General features: G+C 37.2%; 3 protein-coding genes across 7 annotated transcripts; 2 read left to right on the top strand and 1 right to left on the bottom strand.

Annotated features, from left to right (window-relative positions):
* Positions 1 to 2,867: 2,867 nt before the first annotated feature.
* Positions 2,868 to 4,491, top strand: LOC106343713 (probable sugar phosphate/phosphate translocator At1g12500). Its single transcript, XM_013783002.1, has 2 exons — positions 2,868 to 3,639; positions 3,793 to 4,491. Exons 1-2 carry the CDS (start codon positions 2,968 to 2,970, stop codon positions 4,204 to 4,206), a joined length of 1,086 nt encoding a protein of 361 aa, XP_013638456.1. The 5' UTR covers positions 2,868 to 2,967; the 3' UTR covers positions 4,207 to 4,491.
* A 5,532-nt stretch (positions 4,492 to 10,023) lies between these two features.
* On the top strand, positions 10,024 to 12,176 carry LOC106295057 (guard cell S-type anion channel SLAC1). Its single transcript, XM_013730832.1, has 3 exons — positions 10,024 to 10,822; positions 10,893 to 11,698; positions 11,778 to 12,176. Exons 1-3 carry the CDS (start codon positions 10,220 to 10,222, stop codon positions 12,127 to 12,129), a joined length of 1,761 nt encoding a protein of 586 aa, XP_013586286.1. The 5' UTR covers positions 10,024 to 10,219; the 3' UTR covers positions 12,130 to 12,176.
* On the bottom strand, positions 11,914 to 19,928 carry LOC106295055 (vacuolar protein sorting-associated protein 18 homolog). Of its 5 annotated transcripts, XR_001260935.1 has the most exons (25): positions 18,567 to 18,706; positions 18,213 to 18,404; positions 17,904 to 18,116; positions 17,684 to 17,823; positions 17,363 to 17,458; positions 16,946 to 17,013; positions 16,750 to 16,851; positions 16,489 to 16,633; positions 16,223 to 16,366; positions 15,987 to 16,106; positions 15,755 to 15,811; positions 15,616 to 15,675; positions 15,344 to 15,451; positions 14,995 to 15,137; positions 14,707 to 14,785; positions 14,547 to 14,609; positions 14,324 to 14,454; positions 14,137 to 14,242; positions 13,772 to 13,960; positions 13,409 to 13,636; positions 13,151 to 13,306; positions 12,888 to 13,049; positions 12,584 to 12,700; positions 12,267 to 12,496; positions 11,914 to 12,085 (listed from the first exon to the last, which is right to left on the bottom strand). XR_001260935.1 is itself a non-coding variant. In XM_013730829.1 (24 exons), exons 2-24 carry the CDS (start codon positions 18,373 to 18,375, stop codon positions 12,320 to 12,322), a joined length of 2,967 nt encoding a protein of 988 aa, XP_013586283.1. In that variant the 5' UTR covers positions 18,376 to 18,404; positions 19,882 to 19,928; the 3' UTR covers positions 12,170 to 12,319. The 5 variants fall into 5 exon arrangements, 4 of the variants coding, with proteins under 4 accessions (XP_013586283.1, XP_013586284.1, XP_013586282.1 ...); XM_013730829.1 differs by lacking the exons at positions 11,914 to 12,085; positions 18,567 to 18,706 and adding an exon at positions 19,882 to 19,928 and having other exon boundaries at positions 12,170 to 12,496; XM_013730830.1 differs by lacking the exons at positions 11,914 to 12,085; positions 18,567 to 18,706 and adding an exon at positions 19,864 to 19,882 and having other exon boundaries at positions 12,170 to 12,496.
* Positions 19,929 to 22,981: the final 3,053 nt, after the last annotated feature.

The raw sequence follows: 22,981 nt of genomic DNA on the forward strand, positions 1-22,981 counted from the left end.
TCCTCTTGTTCACCTGTAAGTACCATGTAGACATTGATTTCAAGCTCTGTCATCTTGATTCCAAACGATGTGTGGCAAATCGCCATTAGAAGTTCATTAAAGATAACATACGAGTTAGCAGTTTTGGATATACTTAGTCGTTACATTTTATTTTCTGATTAGAACCCACAAAATAGATAATGTTAACTGATACATATTTAGTTAGTTTCTACAAAATAAGTTAGCATAACTGTTCGAAGCTACAAATATGTACCATGTGCTAACACATGTTTGGATAGTTGCTATAAATAGGCATCATGTGCTGCCATTAGCATCTACATGTTAAGTTAGATGTTACAAAATATGTTGCGGTAATGAATAACTGGTTGTTAAGATTTTATTAAATAGGTGTTGTTAGTTGATGTATTGTTTGTTAGCTACTCTAAAAATGTTTAAGTTAACTAATATATGTTTTGTTAGATGTTATATTTTATGTAACTTTTAGTTCACACATATTTGGTCAGTGGCTTCAAAATATGGTGCATGTATGAAGAACTATAGGAAAGGACAAAGATGTTATAAGGATACTTCAAATTCTTATCTCCTAGTTGTGATGATTAACATTTTATTTTCCATCTTTTATATAATTCTTAGCCACCATCTATTTGTCAATTCTATGTGTTTAGATGACAGTATGATGTTCGTCAAAGATGACAAATATGAGAAGAAGGGGGGAGTCACGCCATCATAGTGACAAATAAGAACATCAAACACATCGCTTGGCTTTCGTTGGTCCCAAAGGTGGTGGTTAACTTGGAGGCATCTTGATAACATTTACGTTAGCTAACATTTTCTTAGTTAGTTGTTTTATCTATGTGTAGGAAGATACTAATTCATGCTCACCTAAATTAAAAGACTCGATTTATGTTATATTATTAGCATATAATATTAATACTTAACAACTAACAATATATTTACTAACACACTTAGAGATTACATGCTTTGTATACAATCACTAACTCTCACACTTCTCTAGCCTCTCTAGTTTCACTCGGATGTACAGTAATGCATAACCACTAATATTTGATTTAACAGTTAAGACAATTGTTAGCCGTTAATGTCATAAGTGTAACGAAATTGGGTTCATCCTTTGTCATGCCCTTCAGAAGAAATTACTGACATTTAACTTTAATTATAGACCAGTCACAAATTCGTCATCAACACATATATGTAAAAACTGTAGCCACTATTGATCTAATTAACAATTACGATCATGCGATAAGTATGAACAATGTAAACGATAAAATATAATGTAACAGATAACATGTTAATTATACATACGGAATATTATAACATGTAACTTTGTTGTTTTCGATCGTGTGATGAATACATTGGTTCACAAGATGTACATGAATCTCTTAAGCTCCATTGAAATCACAAAATATAAATGATCGTCTTTTCCAATTCGACAGGACTTCTACTGAAACTCTACGACGAGGATAGACGATGCCTGATGACGAGGATATATAGTTAACTTTCTATGAAAATAGTGAAAAAAAGATTATTTAAGAAGAATTGCCAATACAAAAAGAAAAGATAGATGATAAATCTGTTACTGAAAAAGTGAGTAAGAAAAACAAGATGGTGAGCATCGACATCTAGGGAGGATATATAATGGGAAAGAGATGATGAAGACTAAATTATTAAACAAATAGATTTTTGTAGATGAGAATCACTTACTATTAAGAACAGATAATGACAGCTACCTAGTAGAAAGCTAGTCGCCTATTTAGCAAGTGGAGGAAAAGAGAATATATAAATCTAGGATTGTATTTCTGCAGATTACATCGAATCAAAACATGCTTGCCTTACGTGTCCGGACTATAAGGGGTAAAAGAGGGATGGGGGACGCAAATATCTACCGTTCTGAAGGGTTCTTTTTGATTTCGGGTACTTTCTTAATTTCACACCGATTTAGGTATATTAGTCTAATTGTCTCTAAAAAAAGGCATTTTACCGAAAGCAACACTAAATTTTGCATTATGCTGGCCAAGTCTACTTTTCTAGAACGATACACTTCAAAAAAATGTATTTGTATTTCTTACCATAATTGGTATTCGACTTTTGGTGACTGGAATAGTAACTGGATAAACTAGAAGATATCATGTGGCAGTGGCAGATGTCATAATGCTCATATTAGATCACACATTTAGTCATTTTAATGACAAACTCAATGCGTGATTAATGCTGATGTAGTATGTGAAAGAAAAATCGCGTTATTATTTCACAGATCTGATTTGTTTTTGGTATATGTGACAACCTCTTTTTTTGTTAAACGTTTATGTCCCAACCTTTATTAAATTGTACTATAGTCAAGTCTAAATTATATTTTAATGCATGTTTAAAAATCTAAACATATACATATATAGATATAATAAGCACGTTGACCATAACTTATTATTTTATACAATATAGCATAGATGATTGATTCAATCAGATCACGGTTAAAATGTATAAACACAAAATGATCAAGCTTTAAAGAGAAACATATTATGTAATACATGAACGTTTGATCTTGGTAATTAGTGATTTATAGTTAACTAATTACTAATTAGGATGTGTCTTAAGAGATTGGATTGGGCAGTGTCGTAGAAGATTGCTTCCGTTGGATGGGATCTCAGATGAGTGGACCTACTACCGACACTTCTGACTCATGCTTCAACACAAGACTTCAAATCTTAAAACTAGATTTGTTTATTTATTTGTATTTTAATTTTAAAATAATAGAACTCCCTCCAACTATCAGATCCAACGGCTGATATCACTCGAAACCTTTACTCTAAATCAAATCTTCACCGTCCAATTTACATTCATCATCTTCCTCTTCTTCTTACTTCCTCTCTCACTCTCAGATCTCAAAGATAAAGACTCTCTCTCTCTAGCTGGAAGAGAGAAAATTTGCTATTCCCATTTTGCCCCATAACAAAAATGGTGGAAGCTCAGTCATGGACGACGCGGCGGATGAGCAATCCGAGAGTTGACGCCGCCGCAACCGCCCCGCAAACAGTCGTCGACATCCCCGAAACGCCTCCTCACTCCTCCTCTTCTTCCACAGGGAAACCTTTCTCCCTCTCCTCACCAACCGTATCTCCGGCCATTCTCACGGCGGCGATCATCGCCGCCTGGTTCGGCTCCAACATAGGAGTCCTCCTCCTGAACAAATACCTCCTCTTCTACTACGGCTTCCGCTACCCGATCTTCCTGACCATGACGCACATGCTCTCCTGCGCCGCCTACAGCTCCGCCGTCATCAACATCGCCGGCGTCGTGCCGCGTCAGCACATCCTCTCGCGCCGCCAGTTTCTGAAGATCCTTTCTCTCTCGGCGATCTTCTGCCTCTCCGTCGTGTGCGGCAACACTTCGCTGCGTTACATTCCCGTCTCCTTCAACCAAGCGATCGGAGCCACCACGCCGTTCTTCACCGCCGTCTTCTCTTTCCTCATCACGTGTAAAACGGAGTCAACCGAAGTTTACTTGGCTCTCCTCCCCGTCGTCTCCGGCATCGTTTTAGCTTCTAACTCCGAACCTTCGTTTCATCTCTTTGGTTTCCTCATTTGCGTCGCTTCCACCGCCGGTAGAGCTCTTAAATCCGTCGTCCAGGTATTAAAATGATTTTATCCGGTTTAAAAATCATCAAAACCGAAATTGCATCCTTCCGACAACACATCTGTCTTAAAATGATCTTGTCCAATGGAGTTTGAGTTTTTTTTTTTTTTATTGGTTTGGTTTAATCGAGTATTGTGTATTTTGTAGGGGATTATACTGACGTCAGAATCGGAGAAGCTACATTCGATGAATCTTCTGCTCTACATGGCACCAATGGCGGCTTGTATCTTACTACCATTTACACTCTACATCGAAGGAAACGTGTTAAGGATCCTAATTGAAAAGGCGAGGACGGATCCATTGATCATCTTCTTGCTCGCAGGGAATGCGACAGTTGCTTATTTAGTAAACTTGACGAACTTCTTGGTGACAAAGCACACAAGCGCTCTCACTTTGCAGGTTTTGGGCAATGGAAAAGCCGCAGTGGCTGCTGGAGTTTCGGTTTTGATATTTAGGAATCCAGTGACGGTGATGGGTATTGCCGGGTTTGGGGTCACGATTATGGGAGTGGTTCTCTACAGCGAAGCTAGGAAGAGATCCAAATTGCTTAACCAGAAGTGAAAGTCTGAGGAAATAGACCGGATTTAAACCGGTGAAGTTATTTTTATTTTTTCGATATATTTCGGTTTATGCTTCTTGATTCTTTTGGAATTTCTGCTATCGTTTTGAACCGGTTTGAGGGGAGGGGGGAATCAAATTAATTGTAAATGGTTAGACTGATTGGGGATAAACTATGAGTATGAAAAAGGGGAATACATATATAACAAAAGTAAAAGTAGGGTGAAGAATTAAAATAAATAAGATTGTATCTTTCAATACTTATTAAAAACTTACTATTTCTAAACATTTTGTATTCTTATAATGATTTGTAATTTATGATTTTGATCTGAAAGAATTGAGCTTTGCTTAAGAATTTGTTATTCCCCAACAAACGTTTTTTTTTTGTTTGTTTGTTTGATACACTTGAATTTTATTGTTCCTATTGTTTACTATAATTGACGAATCATACTCTATCCAAAATTCAATAATTATTATTGAATATGTTTTGATAAGATGTTGACGTTTTAGCTAACGTAGGGTTTAATTTATCATTAGACTTACTTGTCTAGGTGTGTTCCAATATAGTAAACCTTTTAAGGTGGTAACAGTGCTAGATGTTTGAGGCTTCTATATAGCTAATAGAACTCTTATACTACATGCTTCATTTCATATAGAATGGAACTATATCCAAGTTGTTGTGATTTCATTCTCGTAACGCATATGTACAATCAGGGCCGTGCTTCCATTGTAAAAAATGAAGCTTTCGCTTTGGGCATCAGTTTTTAAAAAAATTAATAGGACATCTTTTCTTAGTTTTTAATATGACACCAGGGCATTTTTCATTAGTTATTATTTTGATTAAATCATCTTTTATCAATTATATTGTTTTAATCCTACATAATAGAATGTATATATATGGTAAATGTTAGTAATTTGGATAAGCTTAATATAGACTAGATGAAGAGAATTATAGATGTTGATTGTTATGGTTATAATGGTCTAATGGCTAGCTACCCAATGATATTCTGATAGTTTTAATAGTAAAATAACCAAATAAAAATAGACAACAAAATTGTTAATCTTATAAAAATTAAGATACAGAAAAAAATCAAGTAATATTGGTTAATTTGTGCATTGAAAAATGATTCAAAACATTAGAAAATTTGATTATTAATTTGACAAAAAAAACAAAAATTATATTTAGAACTTTAGAATGAATATTTTACTTTTTGATGTTTTTCATAAAAATTTGCTATGTAACAATATTATTTTGTTAGTGCAATTTAAAATGTTGGGCATTTTATTCTAACCGCGCTTCTGTTAGCCATGCTTCGTCTACAATTATATAGACATCTAAAGTGTTGGTTGGCAAACCAAATTTTCTTGAAGAGTTTATGTCGCCAAAAGAAAATACGAGTAGAGAGAGATAATGACAGCTTATGTGAGTTTGTCTTTTGGGCCAATCCATGTGAGGTTACTAATTGATTTATCGTCACTTTTTGTATTGTTTTGTTTTGTTTTTGTTGTCTCGATAATTTAAAGTTTATTGTTTGGATAAAAGGAAAAGTAAAGACCAAAGAAGAATATTTCTCTTCATATAATTGGTTGCTCCACTTTTTGTATTATATTTCCAAATTTTAACCAACTTTACGTGTGTAATTTGTATATAGTAATTGCTTTATAAAATGTCTCAGTATAAATATAACCACGTATTGTTAGAGCAGCTCCAATCATATAGTACTAGAAAGGAGTTCTAAAACTTAAAAAAAAAAAAGATAAAATCAGAAAAAAATTTTGAAAAAGTTCTTAAAATAAGATTTTAGTATCTCTTAGGAAACTAAAGCAACAGATGTCACTTCGGTTTTTTTTTTAACTCAACAACAACTTTCCATTAAACCTTAATAACGTTCTCCATAGGCATATTAGCCTCTGCAAATTATTTCTTTCCATTAACCCAAAATAATGTTCTCCATAGGTATATCAGCCTCTACAAATTCTTTCAATCACAATAGTGTTACATAATACAACTTAGGGACATAAGTCAAAAAAGAAAGAGTCTCCTTTACTATCTTGTCTGCTACTTTGTTACCATCTCTATGATAAAACACCACATTGAAACCTTGATTTACCCTCAACACATGGAATATGTCTTGTGTTAGAGGTTGCAGAATAGGCCAGACTTCTTCTTATCCACTTATCATCCTACTTTGCACCAAAGAATCGGTTTCTACAACCACATTTTTATACCCAAATCCAGACATAGTACTTATAGCCCATCGAATTGCTTCTGCCTCTGTTTCTATGGATGTGCCCATATGTTTCGCACCTGCCCACAGCAATCTGCCAGTCTGATCTCTACTCACCCATCCGACTAGGGATGTTAGACCATGTTTATCCCATAAAACCCTTAATAGGTTTCTTAAAAAAAAAAAATTTGATTAAAAAAAAAAAATGCACCAATCGCGGGCCACCACATGTCAGTGGAGTCCGCGAACAGTACAAAACCCCAACAATAGTCAATCCTTAACCTGGGCTTTTTGGTAACGACTTTTGTGTTTTTGTGGGACCCCCTCTCCTAAGAACCCTAATCACCCCCGATAAACTTGCCCTTATAATAGGTTTTGTTAGCGGGTTTTTAATGGGCTTAAAAAAAATGTCCATTTAGACCTATTTAGTTAAATTGGTTTTAAATGGGTAGATTTGTTAGGACTCATTTATTAAATGAGTTCTAATTAAAATTAGTGGGGACCCTTTTAACCCATTTAACTTAATATAATTAATTAATTATTTTTTTAGGAAAATGCGGTTGTATAGTTTTGGCGAAAAACTCGATTTTGCGGTTTTAGCGGGAAAACTCAATTTTTACAGTTTTGGCGGGAAAACTCGTTTTTATCGATTTTACGGTTTTGATGGGAAAACTCAATTTTACGTTTTTGGCGGAAAAAGTCAATTTTTCGGTTTTGGCGGAAAAACTCGATTTTACGGTTTTGGCGGGAAAACTCAACTTTAACGGTTTTGGCGGGAAAACTCGATTTTACAGTTTTGGCGGGAAAACTCGATTTTAGGACTGGGCGTTCGGGTCTTCGGGTCGGGTTCGGGCCGGTTCCTTTGGGGTCCGGGTCTTTTCGGGTCCTAAATATTTAGACCCAATAGGTACTTACAAATTTTCGGTTCGGGTTCGGGTCGGTTCTTCTCGGGTCCGGGTCGGTTCGGGTCTATAATTAAAATACCCATAAAATACCCATAATTTTTTGGGTCCATATCGGGTCCGGGTCGGGTTCGGGTATTTAGAATCTGAAAAATACATTATATACCCAATTCCATCAACTTTAGTTGAATATTTGTCATATATATCTAAAATTTTACAAAACAACTTAAATGAAACTATTAATAATTTAAATAAAACATTTTAAAACTCTAAAGTTTACATTTTAAAGTTTTATATTACTTTAAAAATGTTCAAAAATAATAACAAATGTTGTTAACAAAAGATATTTCAACTAAATCATAAAATAATATATATAAAATAGAACACAAAAACATCATAGTTTTAGATATACATGTTTTTAAGTCGGGTAAAAATCGGTTCTTATCGGATCGGTTCTTTTCGGGTCCGGGTCTATTCGGGTCAGTTCCTTTTCGGTTCCGGCTCTTTCGGGTAAAAAAAAATTAGACCCAAAATGTACTTGTAAATTTTCGGTCCGGTTCCGGGTCGGGTATTTTTGGGTCGGTTCCGGTTCGGGTCTTCGGATCCAGGTTAAAATGCTCAGGCCTACTCGATTTTACGGGTTTAGCGGAAAAACTCAATTTTACGGTTTTGGCGGAAAATCCGATTTTGCGATTTGACGAGAAAACTCGATTTTACGGTTTTGGCGGGAAAACTCGATTTTACGGTTTTGGCGGGAAAACTCGATTTTGTGTTTTGGCGGAAAAACTCGATTTTACGGTTTTGATAGGAAAACTCGATTTTACGGTTTTGGCAGGAAAACTCAATTTTACGGTTTTGGCAGGAAAATCTGATTTTGCGTTTTGGCAAGAAAACTCGATTTTACAGTTTTGGCAAGAAAAAATTCGATTTTACGGTTTTGGCGGGAAAACTCGATTTTGTGTTTTGGCGGAAAAACTCGATTTTACGGTTTTGATAGGAAAACTCGATTTTACGGTTTTGGCAGGAAAACTCAATTTTACGGTTTTGGCAGGAAAATCTGATTTTGCGTTTTGGCAAGAAAACTCGATTTTACAGTTTTGGCAAGAAAAAATTCGATTTTACGGTTTTGGCGGGAAAACTCGATTTTACGGTTTTGGCGGGAAAATCTGATTTTTCGTTTTGGTGAGAAAACTCGGTTTTACAATTTTGGCGGGAAAATTCGGTTTTGCGGTTTTGGTGGGAAAACTTGATTTTGTGGTTTTAGCAGAAAAAATCAATTTTGCGGTTTTAGAAGAAAACTCGATTTTACGGTTTTACCAGAACAATTTGAATTGTGTTTAAATAATAAAAATCCGTTAAATTTTTGTATTTGTTTCATTTAATTTTTGTTAAAAACCATCAAGTTAAAACAATTAAAAATTAAATCAATAATAGATTAAATGAGTCTAAATGAGTTAGTACAAAATTTGTAGATCTAAATGGATACCTCTAATAGACCTATTTTTAAATGGGTCTAAACGAGTATGAGTTCTAAATGGGGTGGATCTTAAACGGGTTGGGTTTAAATGAGGTGAGTTTTACCATTTTAACATCCCTACATCCGACATCGCCCACAGATGTCACTTTGTTAATTTTTCAAAAGTTCTAAAAAATAAATATATATAATTACATGATTAGAATACTAATATATTTTTTTTCTTTTAGAACCCTTCACTAGGCCTGGGACTTTTATCCGAGATCCGGATTCGATCCGAGATTCGATCCGGATCCGATCCGAAAATCCGGATATCCGGAGGGGCCGAATCCGGATCCGGATAGTAAAATGCTGGATCCGCCAAAGCCGGATCCGGATCCGGATATCTCGATTTTTTAGTCCGGATATCCGGATCCGTAAGTTTTATTAATAACTATTTCAAAAATAGTAATATCTATATATAAAAACTAATTTTATTTAATATATTTTCAATTTTATAATAGTATATGTAAATTTTATGTAAGTTTTGTAATTTTATACATAGAAATAATTCAAAACATTATATATTTTTTTGTTTTAAATTATTGTTAATATTTTATATATATTAATATTATTATTTTTATTTATTTTAAGGATCCAAATCCGGATCCGGATATCCGCCGGATATTACAATTTTTAGAAGGATATCCGACACCCGGATATCCGAGAACCCCGGATCCGGATAAGGATAGTAAAATTATGGATCCGCCGGATAAGGATCCGGATCCGGATACCTTAAAATTCCCCGGATACCCGATCCGTTCCAGGCCTAATCTTCACCACTTCCACCGTTTATGGTGCTCTTACGAAGTTTGATAATATCAGAAGGGTTAAATGCCACGAAATCGGTAGAAAAATGATAGTAGTGAACCTACTACATTCTACATGTCATGGTTTCAACACTAGATTTGTAGATTTTAAAAGTAGAACCTTGTAAGTTAAAGCGTACATGAACATAATAGTTTAAACTTTGGTCAATCCGATGAAATTACTAAAGCCGAGCCTAAGAGTGACTCAGAAGTCAGAACCAACCAATAGCCATTAGGATTTCAAAGTACTTCTAAAAAGTTTTAACTACACACGAGCAAATAGAAATGGAGAATCAACCATATTGAACCGGTCCAAGCTATGACTCAAAAAAAAAAAAAAGCATAGGCTTTGACTTTGGCTTTGGCTTTGCATTGAAGTCTCGTGACTAATTGAACGGCCTCTTTTTTTTACTTTCCAAGTTGTTGGGATCGAAACACTTTCACGAGAAACCTCAGAAACTTTACAGGAAAGTATTGGTACACATACACCATAATCACACCATGCACCAAGCTTTCTCGTGATCTCTTCTCCTTGACCACAAGCTTTACTTTTAAACGTAGTCCATGACCGACCTCTCTATATACATCAACTTGTTTGCTCACATTTTAGAGAAGAATATCTTCTCCTCTGTTTCAAGTATCGACTTTATCGTATCAATGGAACAAAAACAATCAGCTCCTCGTTCCAACTTTGCCGACATCAATGAAGTTGTACCAGAAGAAGATGCAGAGCAAGAACCGCAACAGCAAGATAACAACAAGAGGTTTTCCAGCAACAGAGGACCAAACCGTGGGAGGCAACGACCATACCGAGGTTTCAGCAGACAAGTGTCGCTAGAGACGGGTTTCTCCGTGCTCAACAGAGAATCTAAAGGAAGAGGTGAGAAGAAGAGTTTACCGAGGAGTGGTCGTAGCTTTGCCGGGTTTGAAACACGCGGAATCGTCAACGGCGGTGGAGATGGTCGGAAAGGGGACTTCAGTATCTTCAGAACCAAATCAACGCTCAGCAAACAAAACTCTCTCTTGCCTTCTGTAATAAGGGAGAGAGACATTGAGAACTCTTTAAGAGGTGAAGATGGTGAGACCAAAGATGAATCTATAAATGAAAACGTTTCTGCGGGAAGATACTTTGCTGCTCTCAGAGGACCAGAGTTAGATGAAGTCAAGGTAACAACTCCATCTTCCTCTTCTCTCTTCGAAGCTTTGATAAGTTAGTTCTGACTCTATTCTCTTGCAGGACAATGAAGACATCCTGCTTCCAAAAGAAGAGCAATGGCCTTTTCTTCTAAGGTTCCCTATAGGATGCTACGGTATATGTTTAGGACTTAGCAGTCAAGCTGTCTTGTGGCTTGCACTAGCGAAAAGCCCCGCTACACACTTCTTACACATCCCACCAGTGATCAACTTAGTTATATGGCTATTGGCACTAGTAGCCTTAGTCTCTGTCTCCTTCACTTACATACTCAAATGCATCTTCTACTTCGAAGCTGTGAAACGAGAGTACTTCCATCCAGTTCGAGTCAACTTCTTCTTCGCTCCTTGGGTGGTTTGCATGTTTCTAGCCATCAGCGTACCTCCCGTGCTCTCTCGAAAACCCCTCCATCCAGCCATCTGGTGCGTTTTCATGGGTCCTTACTTCTTCCTTGAGCTCAAGATTTACGGACAATGGTTGTCGGGAGGGAGAAGGCGGCTCTGCAAAGTCGCAAACCCGTCTTCTCATCTTTCTATTGTAGGGAACTTCGTTGGAGCCATCTTAGCTTCCAAAGTTGGATGGAATGAAGTAGCTAAGTTCCTGTGGGCAGTAGGTTTTGCACATTACTTAGTTGTGTTTGTAACACTTTATCAAAGACTTCCCACAAGTGAAGCTTTGCCTAAAGAGCTTCACCCTGTCTACTCTATGTTCATAGCTGCACCATCAGCAGCAAGTATCGCTTGGAACACAATCTATGGCCAGTTCGACGGATGTTCAAGAACTTGCTTCTTCATTGCACTCTTCCTATACATTTCCCTTGTAGTACGGATCAATTTCTTCACAGGGTTCAAGTAAGTCCATCTAAGGTTTTACACAATTTCTCCGGCTTTAAGATGTACTGATGCAACTAACTGGCAACGTGATGTGCAGGTTCTCAGTGGCGTGGTGGTCATATACTTTTCCTATGACAACAGCCTCAGTAGCAACGATAAAGTATGCAGAAGCCGTACCTTGTTTCACTAGCCGAGCTCTAGCACTCACGCTTTCCTTCATTTCCTCGGCTATGGTCTGCGTTTTGTTCGTCTCCACGCTTCTCCACGGCTTTGTCTGGCAAAGTTTGTTCCCGAACGATCTTGCAATCGCTATTACAAATAAAAGACTTACCAAGGAGAAGAAACCTTTCAAGAGAGCCTATGACTTGAAGCGCTGGGGCAAGCAGGCTCTGTCGAAGAAAATATCTGCAGAAAAAGATATTGAACCCGAGGACGAATCACATCACTGATGAAAATCATGAATAACAAAAGGATCTTTTCAGATTGAAATAATAGTCAAGAGAGCATTTAGATATAGAGTTACAAGTAGGTGATCAAACTTATTGTATGTATGAATCTCAAGAAGCATGTTTAATAATAATATTACATTCGCACTCGAAATCACATTCACACTCCAAAGCTATCACGGTGTCACACAAATCAAACAGGCAAAGAAATGGTCCTCTGGTTTGCTAAGTTGGTCTGTGGTCGGAGGTCCCATGAAGCAGAGTGTCGTGTTTCCTCAGGTTTAATAAAAGGCAGAGTGATCTCATTGATCATTAATTCTCCACAAAACGGGCATTCGCTGGCGATAGCATCATCTAGCTCTGATCGAAGCTGCCTCATGGTAAGGAATATATGTCAAGCCATTGATCTTAAGAGAAGATAAATAAAAATCATGAGAAATGGAGCAAATGTTTCTACCTTGTCTGCAGTAGTTGTGCTAGTTATAGGTTCATCAGATCGATTACCATTCATATCCCTCCGGGTTTCACTACCAAGCAATGTCAGCTGCTTTTGCAGATCGAGTATATGCTCGGCCTAGACAGATTTTTTGGAAAACCAATCCAAAAACAAAATCGTAATATTAACATTAGTACAGATCATATATCCACTGAAAGTAGAGTTAAGAACTAAGCTACTGAATATTGCTGAAGTTTGCAGTAGCTAATACTGCACATGTAAATAAGAGGGAACTCATAATAAGAACTCATGATTGGAGACTTACTTGCTCTTCGTGTGCACAGCTTGTGACATGTGTAATCAGGCACTGTGCATGGAAAGAGTGCCCACAAGGAAAAACATAGAAAGGAGCCAGTGGTCCAGATGATGAATATCCCTGAGCCATTCTGAAATCCCCCGTCATCGTCAAGATTTTACGTTTACAAACCTGGTACATTGAAGTGGATAATGTGTGCTAATTATTTTGGATCGTCCAAAATTTTGATTCATATTTATATGATAAACGCTATTCAACTTAGGAAGGCATACCCCGCATTCCTCTTCGCGGTCGATTACAGCATATCTTTGCGTTAGGGCACTAATATCGTTTCTAATATTATCTGCACCACGTGTGGCATCGTTCATCTCCTCTTTCAATTGTTCTATTTGCTTGTTGTAATCCTCCAGAGATGAGCAAATCGCTTCCTGCACAAGGGTATCGAAGAAAATAAGAAGAACGGAGAAGCAACTTGGTTAGGCGAAGACAGAGCTGTTTGTGTGCCTGGAAAAGAGAATAAGTTGACTAACCTTGAAGTCATCAATTAAGGCAAAGTCCGGAAAGAATGGCAAAATATCTTCAATCTTTAGAAGGCCATCAGTTTCCTTGAGAAAGGCAATAGCTTTCCTTATGTTTTCCCTTTTGACTCCTTTTTCCTGCTTGACGACATGCTTTGCAACCATCAGCCACAGCTTCTTTCTCAGGTCTTCATCATCTTCAACCTTATCAGCCTCAGCCATAGCAAGTTCTGAATCAATCTGTAAAACAGAAACAGTTGTGCTAGCGAATTCAGTATCTTTCTGTCGCAGTTGTTTCAGAAGATGTCATACCTACAGATCGCGCACATAAGACAGAAATGGATAATACCATTCTTTACATAATGAAATTATTACCTGGAGAGCAAGGGCTACCGCCTCTTCATGCATAGACATCATGCTGTATATATGGACACAGGCACGAGTTCTCTTTTCCTTGAGACACAGGCGCAATGAATATTTGGGATCGTAGAAAAATTCAGGACCGTTCTCTCGTCCTTTCCCAAACTTGCATTGCAGGAAACGGAGGAGGGCACTGTCATCTTCCTGATAATTGGATATATAAGATGAAAAATGTATCACTTTTTCATAAATTCTTGTCATAATATTACAAGTGGAAAAGAAAAATAGTAACCTTCGACATTGCTTTATGGATTAAGTACAGGCTTCTAAAAGTTTAATGACTAAAACAAAGAGAAAACATTGAAGGGAGTCAACCAGACCTGCTTGGCATATAATGAGAGAAGTAAATTGTGAATCCCTGGATCCTCGTTATGCAAACTATGGACGCAAAACTCAAGGTATTTTATGACTTCATGTGTCTCGTTCCTGCAGTTTAATATGAGGAATTCTTGGTAAGACTAATAATAACAGAGTGAATGGACATTTAGTTGAAAAGTGGGTAAATACTTTGCATGAGGTTCGCTTGAGTAACGCATCATTGCAGTAATCAGTCTCCTTGGATTCAGATTTTTACAGGCCATCCATGATTCCACGGTTTCATATGCGTCAAGCATAATAAGTTCTGGCGCAAATTTATACTGAAATGGAAAAACATATTTTAGCTACAGAACGAAGCAAAGATTCGGAGACCACTTTTTTAAGAATAAAACTGTTGTTACTTTTTGCACACCTGAAGCTCATCTGAAACTGAAGATTTCTGGAGCACCTCCAAAGCTTTCTTTGCTTCCCCTTGCTAACGGATAGAGAAAAAAACTCAGTAACTTGAACAACCCTGAGTAATATCTTGTATCTCTATGAATCAATTATATAAAGATTATCACGCCCTTTACCTGAATATAATGGTGAATAACGATTTCATACTGCTCCTTCAGGTTTGCAAAATATACCAACTCTTCAACCCGACCATAACTACAACAAAAGCAGCAAAGGAATGAAAGAACGAAAAAGGCGATGTTTCACACTCTAAGCAAGATATATCCTAGGAGATGTGCTTAGAACAGTCTTAAAGAGAATAGCTTATTCCAGAAAATAATAAACAACATCATCACAAAGGTCCAAGTGCTCACTGGGTAAAAAAATAATTTAAGTATATTGCATGGGATACTTGTGGAAGTTACCTCTCCAGAAGTTTCATGGTTGTTGCCTCATCTAATACATCCTTGCAGTCGCTCATGAAAGCACGGAATTCTTGAATGACTGAGTGATACTCTGAGTTACAGTTTTCTATAGCAGTATCATCTTCCAAAAGCAGCCGATTTATCTAATCCACATTCAAGAGCCAAAAACTCCGAAATAAGATAAGACTCAGAAATAAACCAGAAAGCAAAATCAACAAGAGGAATTATGACACTATAACAAACGAAGTATGAAAGTATATAATATTTAATGAACATAAGAACCCCAATATATGTGTTTACTAAGAAGTGAGAACAGAGAATAAGTTGTGGATGGAAGCAAAAGCTAAACCTTGTCCAGATACAGCTCAGTTGCCCATGTTGATATCATTGTAATCTGACATTTATCATCCTTTGAAAGAGTATCAAGCTTCCGCAACAGGAAGGTTCTCAAAGCTTCCTGCAATCACATAAGCAATATAAACCGGTGAATATTAAAGCCCACATGTGAAACATATTTTTCTCTCCTAAACAGCAAGCACGGAAATAGAGAGATTTGACATTCTGAAATGCGCTTTATGGTATATATTAAAAACAAGCAAAAATACAAATGTAAATGTTTACCGGTTCGTTGATACTAATAAACTTCAACGTGACCTCTTCAAAAGATATTACATAATTGATCTGCAAAGAAAACATGTATCCACGTCAAAATGAACTATATCACGCTAGAGCAAAGTAAAACAAAGGAGCTAGAAATTACTTTGGCATAGAATGATGCTGCTCGTAGATATTCCTTGTCGGCAAATGCAGCCTCTGCCTACAAGAGAGGGTGCCAATTCACACATTATCAAAATCAGAGAGATTCTTCTGGCAAACGGGCTATACGCAGGCGACAGAAATATTGATGATAAGAAGGAATTGCATATATGACAGGAATGGCATGAGAAATATTTCCTATTAACTAAACTGAGGTGACAGAGATAAACGATCACCTGAACTAAATAAACTTGGTCTCTCTGGAGAGGGTCACGGCAGTTTGCTAAAGCTGCAGCAAAAACTTTCAAGTCTAGGTAAACCTTCCACATATCTCTGCCTTCATCAATTACAGAAACCTAGAGAAGATAACCAAAACCCACAATTGAGAAGAAAAGGTACATATCAGAGATATTTACTCAAGTAGTTAATTAAGATCATAATAAACGAGTACAAGCCAACCCCGAAACCAGACCTGAAAGATCGAATTCTGATCATACGCATAGAAAAGACCAGCAGATGCATCGCTGCAAAGTCCAATTATGCCCCTCGAAGCTGAATCTGCCGTTATATCAAACTGGAGCTCTTCAATGATTTGTTCACTAATCCGATTCACAACCTAACCCCCACATATAAGGAATGCAGAAACCAAAAAGTAAGCCCACTAGTGAAACAAAACACATAACGAACCAGATGAAGCTGCAACGAGGAATGTATCAGCTACATGTGTCCAAAACATACCTTAACCTTATTCCCAATAAGAAGCAAGAAATGATATTCTGAGAGTGCCATCGAACTAGGCTTGACTATTTCAGTGCCATCACTCAGTTTTGAGTAGTCCAAGAGGGCTTTGCTCTCCACAAAATTCTCATCACCATTTGGGTAACTACCAAACAATTTTAATCAAGTAATAGAATGATATAACCAAAAAATATGAAAGAGGGTAACAAACACAAAGATCCCAGTAAATAGTTCACAGAGATAAGGGTATCGTCATTCTACCTGTGCTGAGCACCAAAATTTAAGCCCCCATGATAAATTCCTGTTCCTGAAAGCCACGCAAAATGCACCGCTCTTCGTTGCTTTATAAAGAAATGTAGTTCACTGAAAGACGACAAACATTATATGGTCAGATAGCAGGGTTACGCTTTGTGATTTCTTTCATACGCAAAATGAGCCTAAGGTAAGTCACACTTGCCTGTTTGGTATTTCACCAGGAAGTTCCATAAAATGTACTGCACGTTCTTTATAACTAGCAAAAACAGACTGGAAGTAAAGGCTTAGTAATTAGAAACTGGATAGCGAAAATCTAATTCACAATTTCAGATCATAGATATGGAAGCAACATGATCTAAACTCTTCTGTGCGATATTTGAAGTGAAGAACAATCAGGGTTCATTTTTGAAGCTCAATTATGGAACCATAGAGAATAACACTAGTCCATAAGTTTCCAATTCACTAATAATATCATGAACCTTAAACTTAATCTCTAATGCTCCCAGTTCATTTCATGATTACAAATTGATTATTTTACTATCATGAAACTACATGTTCCCAAATAAATTATAAAATGGGGGACAGAAGTCATCGCATAGCAGAACAGAGTTTAACTTACTTCTAATGTTCCAATCCCGGTGAACGAGTAGAGTCGAGTGGGAGTTACAGCCATCACATAGTACCTCATTCCACCGTTTATGTTGGCTGTTTCCATCTGCGCAAAAAGACAGAGATTGGAATAACAAAACAAATGAAGGAAACATGGTTTGATCGGGACAACTAAAACTCATCAGGGATAAAAAAAATTTCGACCAAACATATAAAAACTTATCCAACAAATTGAACCTAACAAAAGAACGGCCACCAACTTAACTAATACAATATCAACAAAAATAACATAGTGGCCATTACAGCTTAAACTCAAAATAAACAGTAGTACCTGCAAAGCCATGAAGGCTTCGGGAAGTTCTTCTAGTTCGAACAAAAACTTGATGTACTTCTCTCTCTTGTCCTTCTCATCCACGGCCATCTCAAATAGCTGCCCATCTTGAGTGCCCAGGATGATCTCCTTAGTTGAAACTGAATCCAGGGGAAAGACTAAATAAAATCAATATCCATGTGAAAAAAAAAAGAAGACTCATATAACAACGAAGCATAACCTTCTGTTATCTGTTGCCTGTTCCAAGCGACCGAGTTAACCAGCAAACCTTTCAAGCGGCTCAACACACGCGGCTTAGGCCATTTAGCATGAGTATAAAAAGATTCAGCTCCTCCAACACCAGTGATCGTAGCAATGCAATGGCTACCACCAGGGTCAACGAAAACCTTGTGAATCGATTGCTCTCCAGTTCGACCAACAGAGAGATCAATATCTATAATTTCAAGCAAAGATTATTATTCTACGTTTAACTAACTACCGAAAAGAGAAACAAGATGATTTGTGCATATGATGAAAATGTGAAGTATACCATAAGAACTCCCAACTCCAAAATCATGGCGGATGATCCATCCTTTGCTTGTTCCCAGAACAATTACATCGTTTCCAGCGGCCATACATGTGATCATGCCACGATTCTTCGAGGCATATCTCTCGAGAAGATCAACTGAAAACACTTGCCTTCCTTGATCCATCTCTTCTCTTCCCCCTCTTAGTTTTAAAACTGCGCACAAAAGAGACTTATATAAGCTTTAAAAAGGAGATTTTGAGCTCTTTTGACCATCATCAAGATCGATTCTGGTTCTCGTTTGCAAAATCAACACAGAAGGACGATTTGCATTTCATTAGGGTCTCTGCATTTGCTTACAACAATTGGAAACGTTACCTCCGTCGGGGATCTGATCGGCAACCAGCAGAAGACGTCGGCACCGTCTCTCTCTCTCTCCCGTGTCTCTCGAAAGAATCAAGTGACGAAACGATGGCGTTTTGGAGAAGGGTCAAACAATTAAACCAACCAGCTGTAAACTAGGCAAACCGGACTAATGTGTTATAGTTGAACCAGTATAGTATATTTTTTCCTAACCAGAAAGAGAACCAATTCGATTCCTACTAGTATCCGGTTTAGTCTGGTTAGATTGGTTCTATTCCATGATCATATTTATGAAATTCGTAATTATCCAATACGTTCCGTTCCATACGGCATAATTCAACACAGCCATTGACTATGAGTGACGTGGCAGGGAGAGGCAAAGACTCTACCTCTGTTGGAGGCTTTGCCGTTGAAGCTTTTCTCTTCTATATTAGACCGTGTATTTTTCGGGAGAGGTATGCTTAATGATGATGTGAATGAAGTGTCGCCATGAGACCTTCACCTCCGATCGCCATGAGATCGTGAGAGCTGTCGTTAGCAACGTGTAATCGGTGGTGTTCATGTGATCAATACGGAGAGGTTACAGTAGAGTTCCGATCATCGAACTTGATCATTATCTTCAAAGTGTTAATTAAGGATAAGGCAAGTGTTGAAAGTTCCTTTTCTCCTTTTGCATACGTATTCCTAATTACACTCGTATCTTTCAAATTGACTAAACAGGTTGGTTTTTTTTGAGTAATGGAATCGTTACCTCACCATGTGGTTGAGCTTATCCTAGAGAGACTCGCGGTGAAACCTCTCATGAGATTTAAATGTGTATCAAGACAATGGAAATCAACGATCGAATCCGAATACTTCAAACAAAGACTGTTGAAACGAGATCCGAGTGCTCTTCTTCAAGTGGTTGTTGTTCCTACACATGAAATAGATACAAGGGAGAGGGTTGATGATGAAGCACGACGGTGTACAAAACAAGAAAAGATCATGATTTTTGTTTTCCTCCTGATATGGTTTTTGGTTTTATTTCACCCTGTGTATCAGTCTTTCTTTCATGCTTGAGGAGTTTCAATAAACTTGATTATTTTTCTATTTCACTACATAGCTGTATGATTTTTAACTTACTATTGTGTTCTTTATTTGCAAATTGCAAATCATATGTATTGGTGTAATTTTATTTTGTTACTGTCACTTCAATATGCTTGTTTGTGAAACATGTAAAAAATTCTCACAAAGTTGTGAAACAAAAGAATTAAACCTTTTATAAGGTATCATCCAGATTTTGAGCTTATGACCATCATCTATCTATGCTTACAACAATCGGAATCGTTGCCTCCGTCGTGGATCTGATCGGCCACCAGGAGAAGACGTCGGTCACGGATACGATTTCTACGTATTTTATTTCTCTCTCTCGAAAGAACCGAAAACGGTTTCGTTTTGAATAATAAGGTGCCGTACTGGTCAATAAGTAAACCAGTTATAAACCAGCCAAACCGGATTGGTGGGTTAGAATTGCAACCAAGCGCAACCGTATTTAAGATTTCTCTCTCATCTATTTTCTGCCAACCAGAAAGAAACCAATTCGATTCCTACAAGTATCCGGTTAAGTCTGGTTAGATGGGTTTTATAACATGATCATCTTTATGAAATTTGTAATTATCTTCTGTGTTTAGTTAGGAAAAGGTTAGCGTTGAGATTTGAGAATTCCCTTTTCCTTTTTGCTTACGGATTCCTAATTATACTCGGATCATTCAAACTGGCTATATATATATATATAAATAAACCTATAAGCTCGATCAAAAGAACTAAAAATAAAACATATTGGGTCTGAGTAATGGAATCGTTACCTCACCATGTGGTTGAGCTTATTCTAGAGAGACTTGCAATGAAACCTCTCATGAGTTTTAAATGTGTATCAAAGCAAATGGAAAAGAACAATTGAATCTGAAGATTTCAAACAAAGACTGTTGATCCGAGATCCGAGTGCTCTTCTTCAAGTGCTTGTTGTTCCTAGAGATGAAATAGATACAAGGAGTGGTGGTGATGGTGATGATGCACAAGCACAATGTTGTCCAGAACAACTGTTAACTTTTTTTGCCCTCCTAACAGGTGCTTTATTATATTTATTTTTGCTGCTCGATTCTTCAATAAACTTATCTAGTATTTAGCAATTAGCAATTTACAATTTAACAAAAAAAAAGCTTATTTACTTTTCTATTTCACTAACGTTTGACATGCCTAGTAGCTCTACAAAATAACATGTTATATAGAAAAACTGCCAAAAAAACATTCAACTTATAAAAAAAAAATATCAAATAACTTCCAACTTCTATTTAAGTCATTTTAATCTCTAACTTCTTAATGTTGTCAATTTTCTATTCTAAACCTCAACTTTTACTGATCAAATCGTTTTTAAGTGAAAAGTCAAAGTTATAAGACTTTTTCGTATATTTGAAATACTTAAGTCAACAAAAATTATATTTAAAATAGACAGCTTTAAGAGGTTGAAGATCAACATGGCTTAAATGAAGTTCATGTTTTTTAATTTGTTTTGAAAATCTGAGTTCTTAATTAATAGCTTACTCTCTCTCTTTGAAACTGGAAAATTTTAATTATTTTTACTTAGCTACTTTTTCACGAAAGTCACTAAATTAAGTTTTCGATCAAAAAAAAAAAGTCACTAAATTAAGTTAATTGCATTTGTTTGTATTTCGCTTCACGTTTTTGCCTCATTTTATAATGGATTAAAAACATTACGAATATGGTTTAGATACGTTTGTCAAACTAGCAGCTAAATAATATTGGTATTGTGTAATGGAATCGTTACCTCACGATGTGGTTGAGCTTATTCTAGAGAGACTTGCGGTGAAACCTCTCATGAGATTTAAATGTGTATCAAGACAATGGAAATTAAACAACAATCGAATCCAAATACTTCAAACAAAGACTGTTGATTCGAGATCCGAGTGCTCTTCTTCAAGTGCTTGTTGTTCCTACACATGCAATAGATACAAGGGAGGTGGTTGAAGATGATAATCCACAAGCACAACATTGTACAAAACTAAAGAACTTCATTAGTTTTGTTTACCTCCTATTATATATGGTTTTTGATTTTCTTTCCCTTTTATCATCCTCTTTCTTTTTTGGTAAAATAAAAAGGTGGTTTCACTTTCACCTATTTGATAAATATGCGATATATATTCCATATTCATGTTATTTGTATTTCTTTTTACATAGTCATTCACTTTAATTAGCTTTGACAAATGTGCTTGGTTATCTAGGGATCTTATATCTTCCTGTCTATCGAACCCTGATTGTAACACCCCAAAACCGTTTTAGGCATAGGTCGAACCGCCGGCCAACAATCAAACAAGAACATGACCTACGGCCAGACCGTCTACCTAGGTTCGGGAGCGCTATATGACGGGTTAACGGGCAATCCAGCCAAAGTCAGAAAAAGTGCAATTTGTAACTAGGCCACTCCACCCACTAACACGTCCCGTCAGACCAAAGCCTAAGGCTTCTCAATCCGTACCCCAACCTGACGTTGTGTTAGCTCGGACAAGCTAATATCGGAACAACAAGGCATTTGCACAAAATATTCGCTTTATTTATTTTATATATTGTATGGTTCGAAACACACAACATAATATACAAGCGGTGGCATGCCAAGAAAGCAAAAGTACATACTTATAGTCTGAAACGCTTTAACCAAAAAGATGCAAATCTACACCAGCCAGCCTAGCTTCCCGCGACCTCTACAAGCTCGCTACTGGTTACCTGAAACAACAACGAGTGAGGAATGAGTAATCTAGCATTACTCAGCGAGTTACAATCCCCAACTAACAAATACAACCCCACGCTATCCTACCCCAAACAATCTAAAGCGAGAGGTTCACCTAATAGCACAATTCAATAACATAAGCAATATCAGAAATACGCAGCGGTAAACGATAGCCAGATAACTAGCATTATGCTAATTACTAGCTCATATCCAAACTCGAACTCGACTTAAACCAGGGTTTAACAACCCAAAACAAGATATAATATATATAACAAACTCGGGCCCTGGTGACGTCAGATAACAAGATATCATATCTTCCTACCACAAAGGCCGAAAGAAGGAACTTCCAACCGACCGCGGCCCACAGTCCTTCGGGTCACCGCGCGACAGCTCACAGTCCTTCGGGTCACTGCCACATTACACCGTCGTGTAATCACGCAGCCATAGGCCATGACCCCGTCTATCTGAGTCTTCCCAATCCAGCGAATAAGGGGTTTCCTTTAGGCCTGGGCATTCGGGTCGTCGGGTCGGGTTTGGATCGGGTCCTTTCGGGTCCGGGTCTTTCGGGTCTAAGAGTTTAGCACCAGATAGGGTAATTTCAAATTCTCGGTTCCGGGTCGGTTCGGATCGTGCCGGGTCCAGGTCAGGT

This window comes from Brassica oleracea, chromosome C5, assembly GCF_000695525.1.
Source record: "Brassica oleracea var. oleracea cultivar TO1000 chromosome C5, BOL, whole genome shotgun sequence".
Lineage (NCBI taxonomy): Eukaryota > Viridiplantae > Streptophyta > Magnoliopsida > Brassicales > Brassicaceae > Brassica > Brassica oleracea.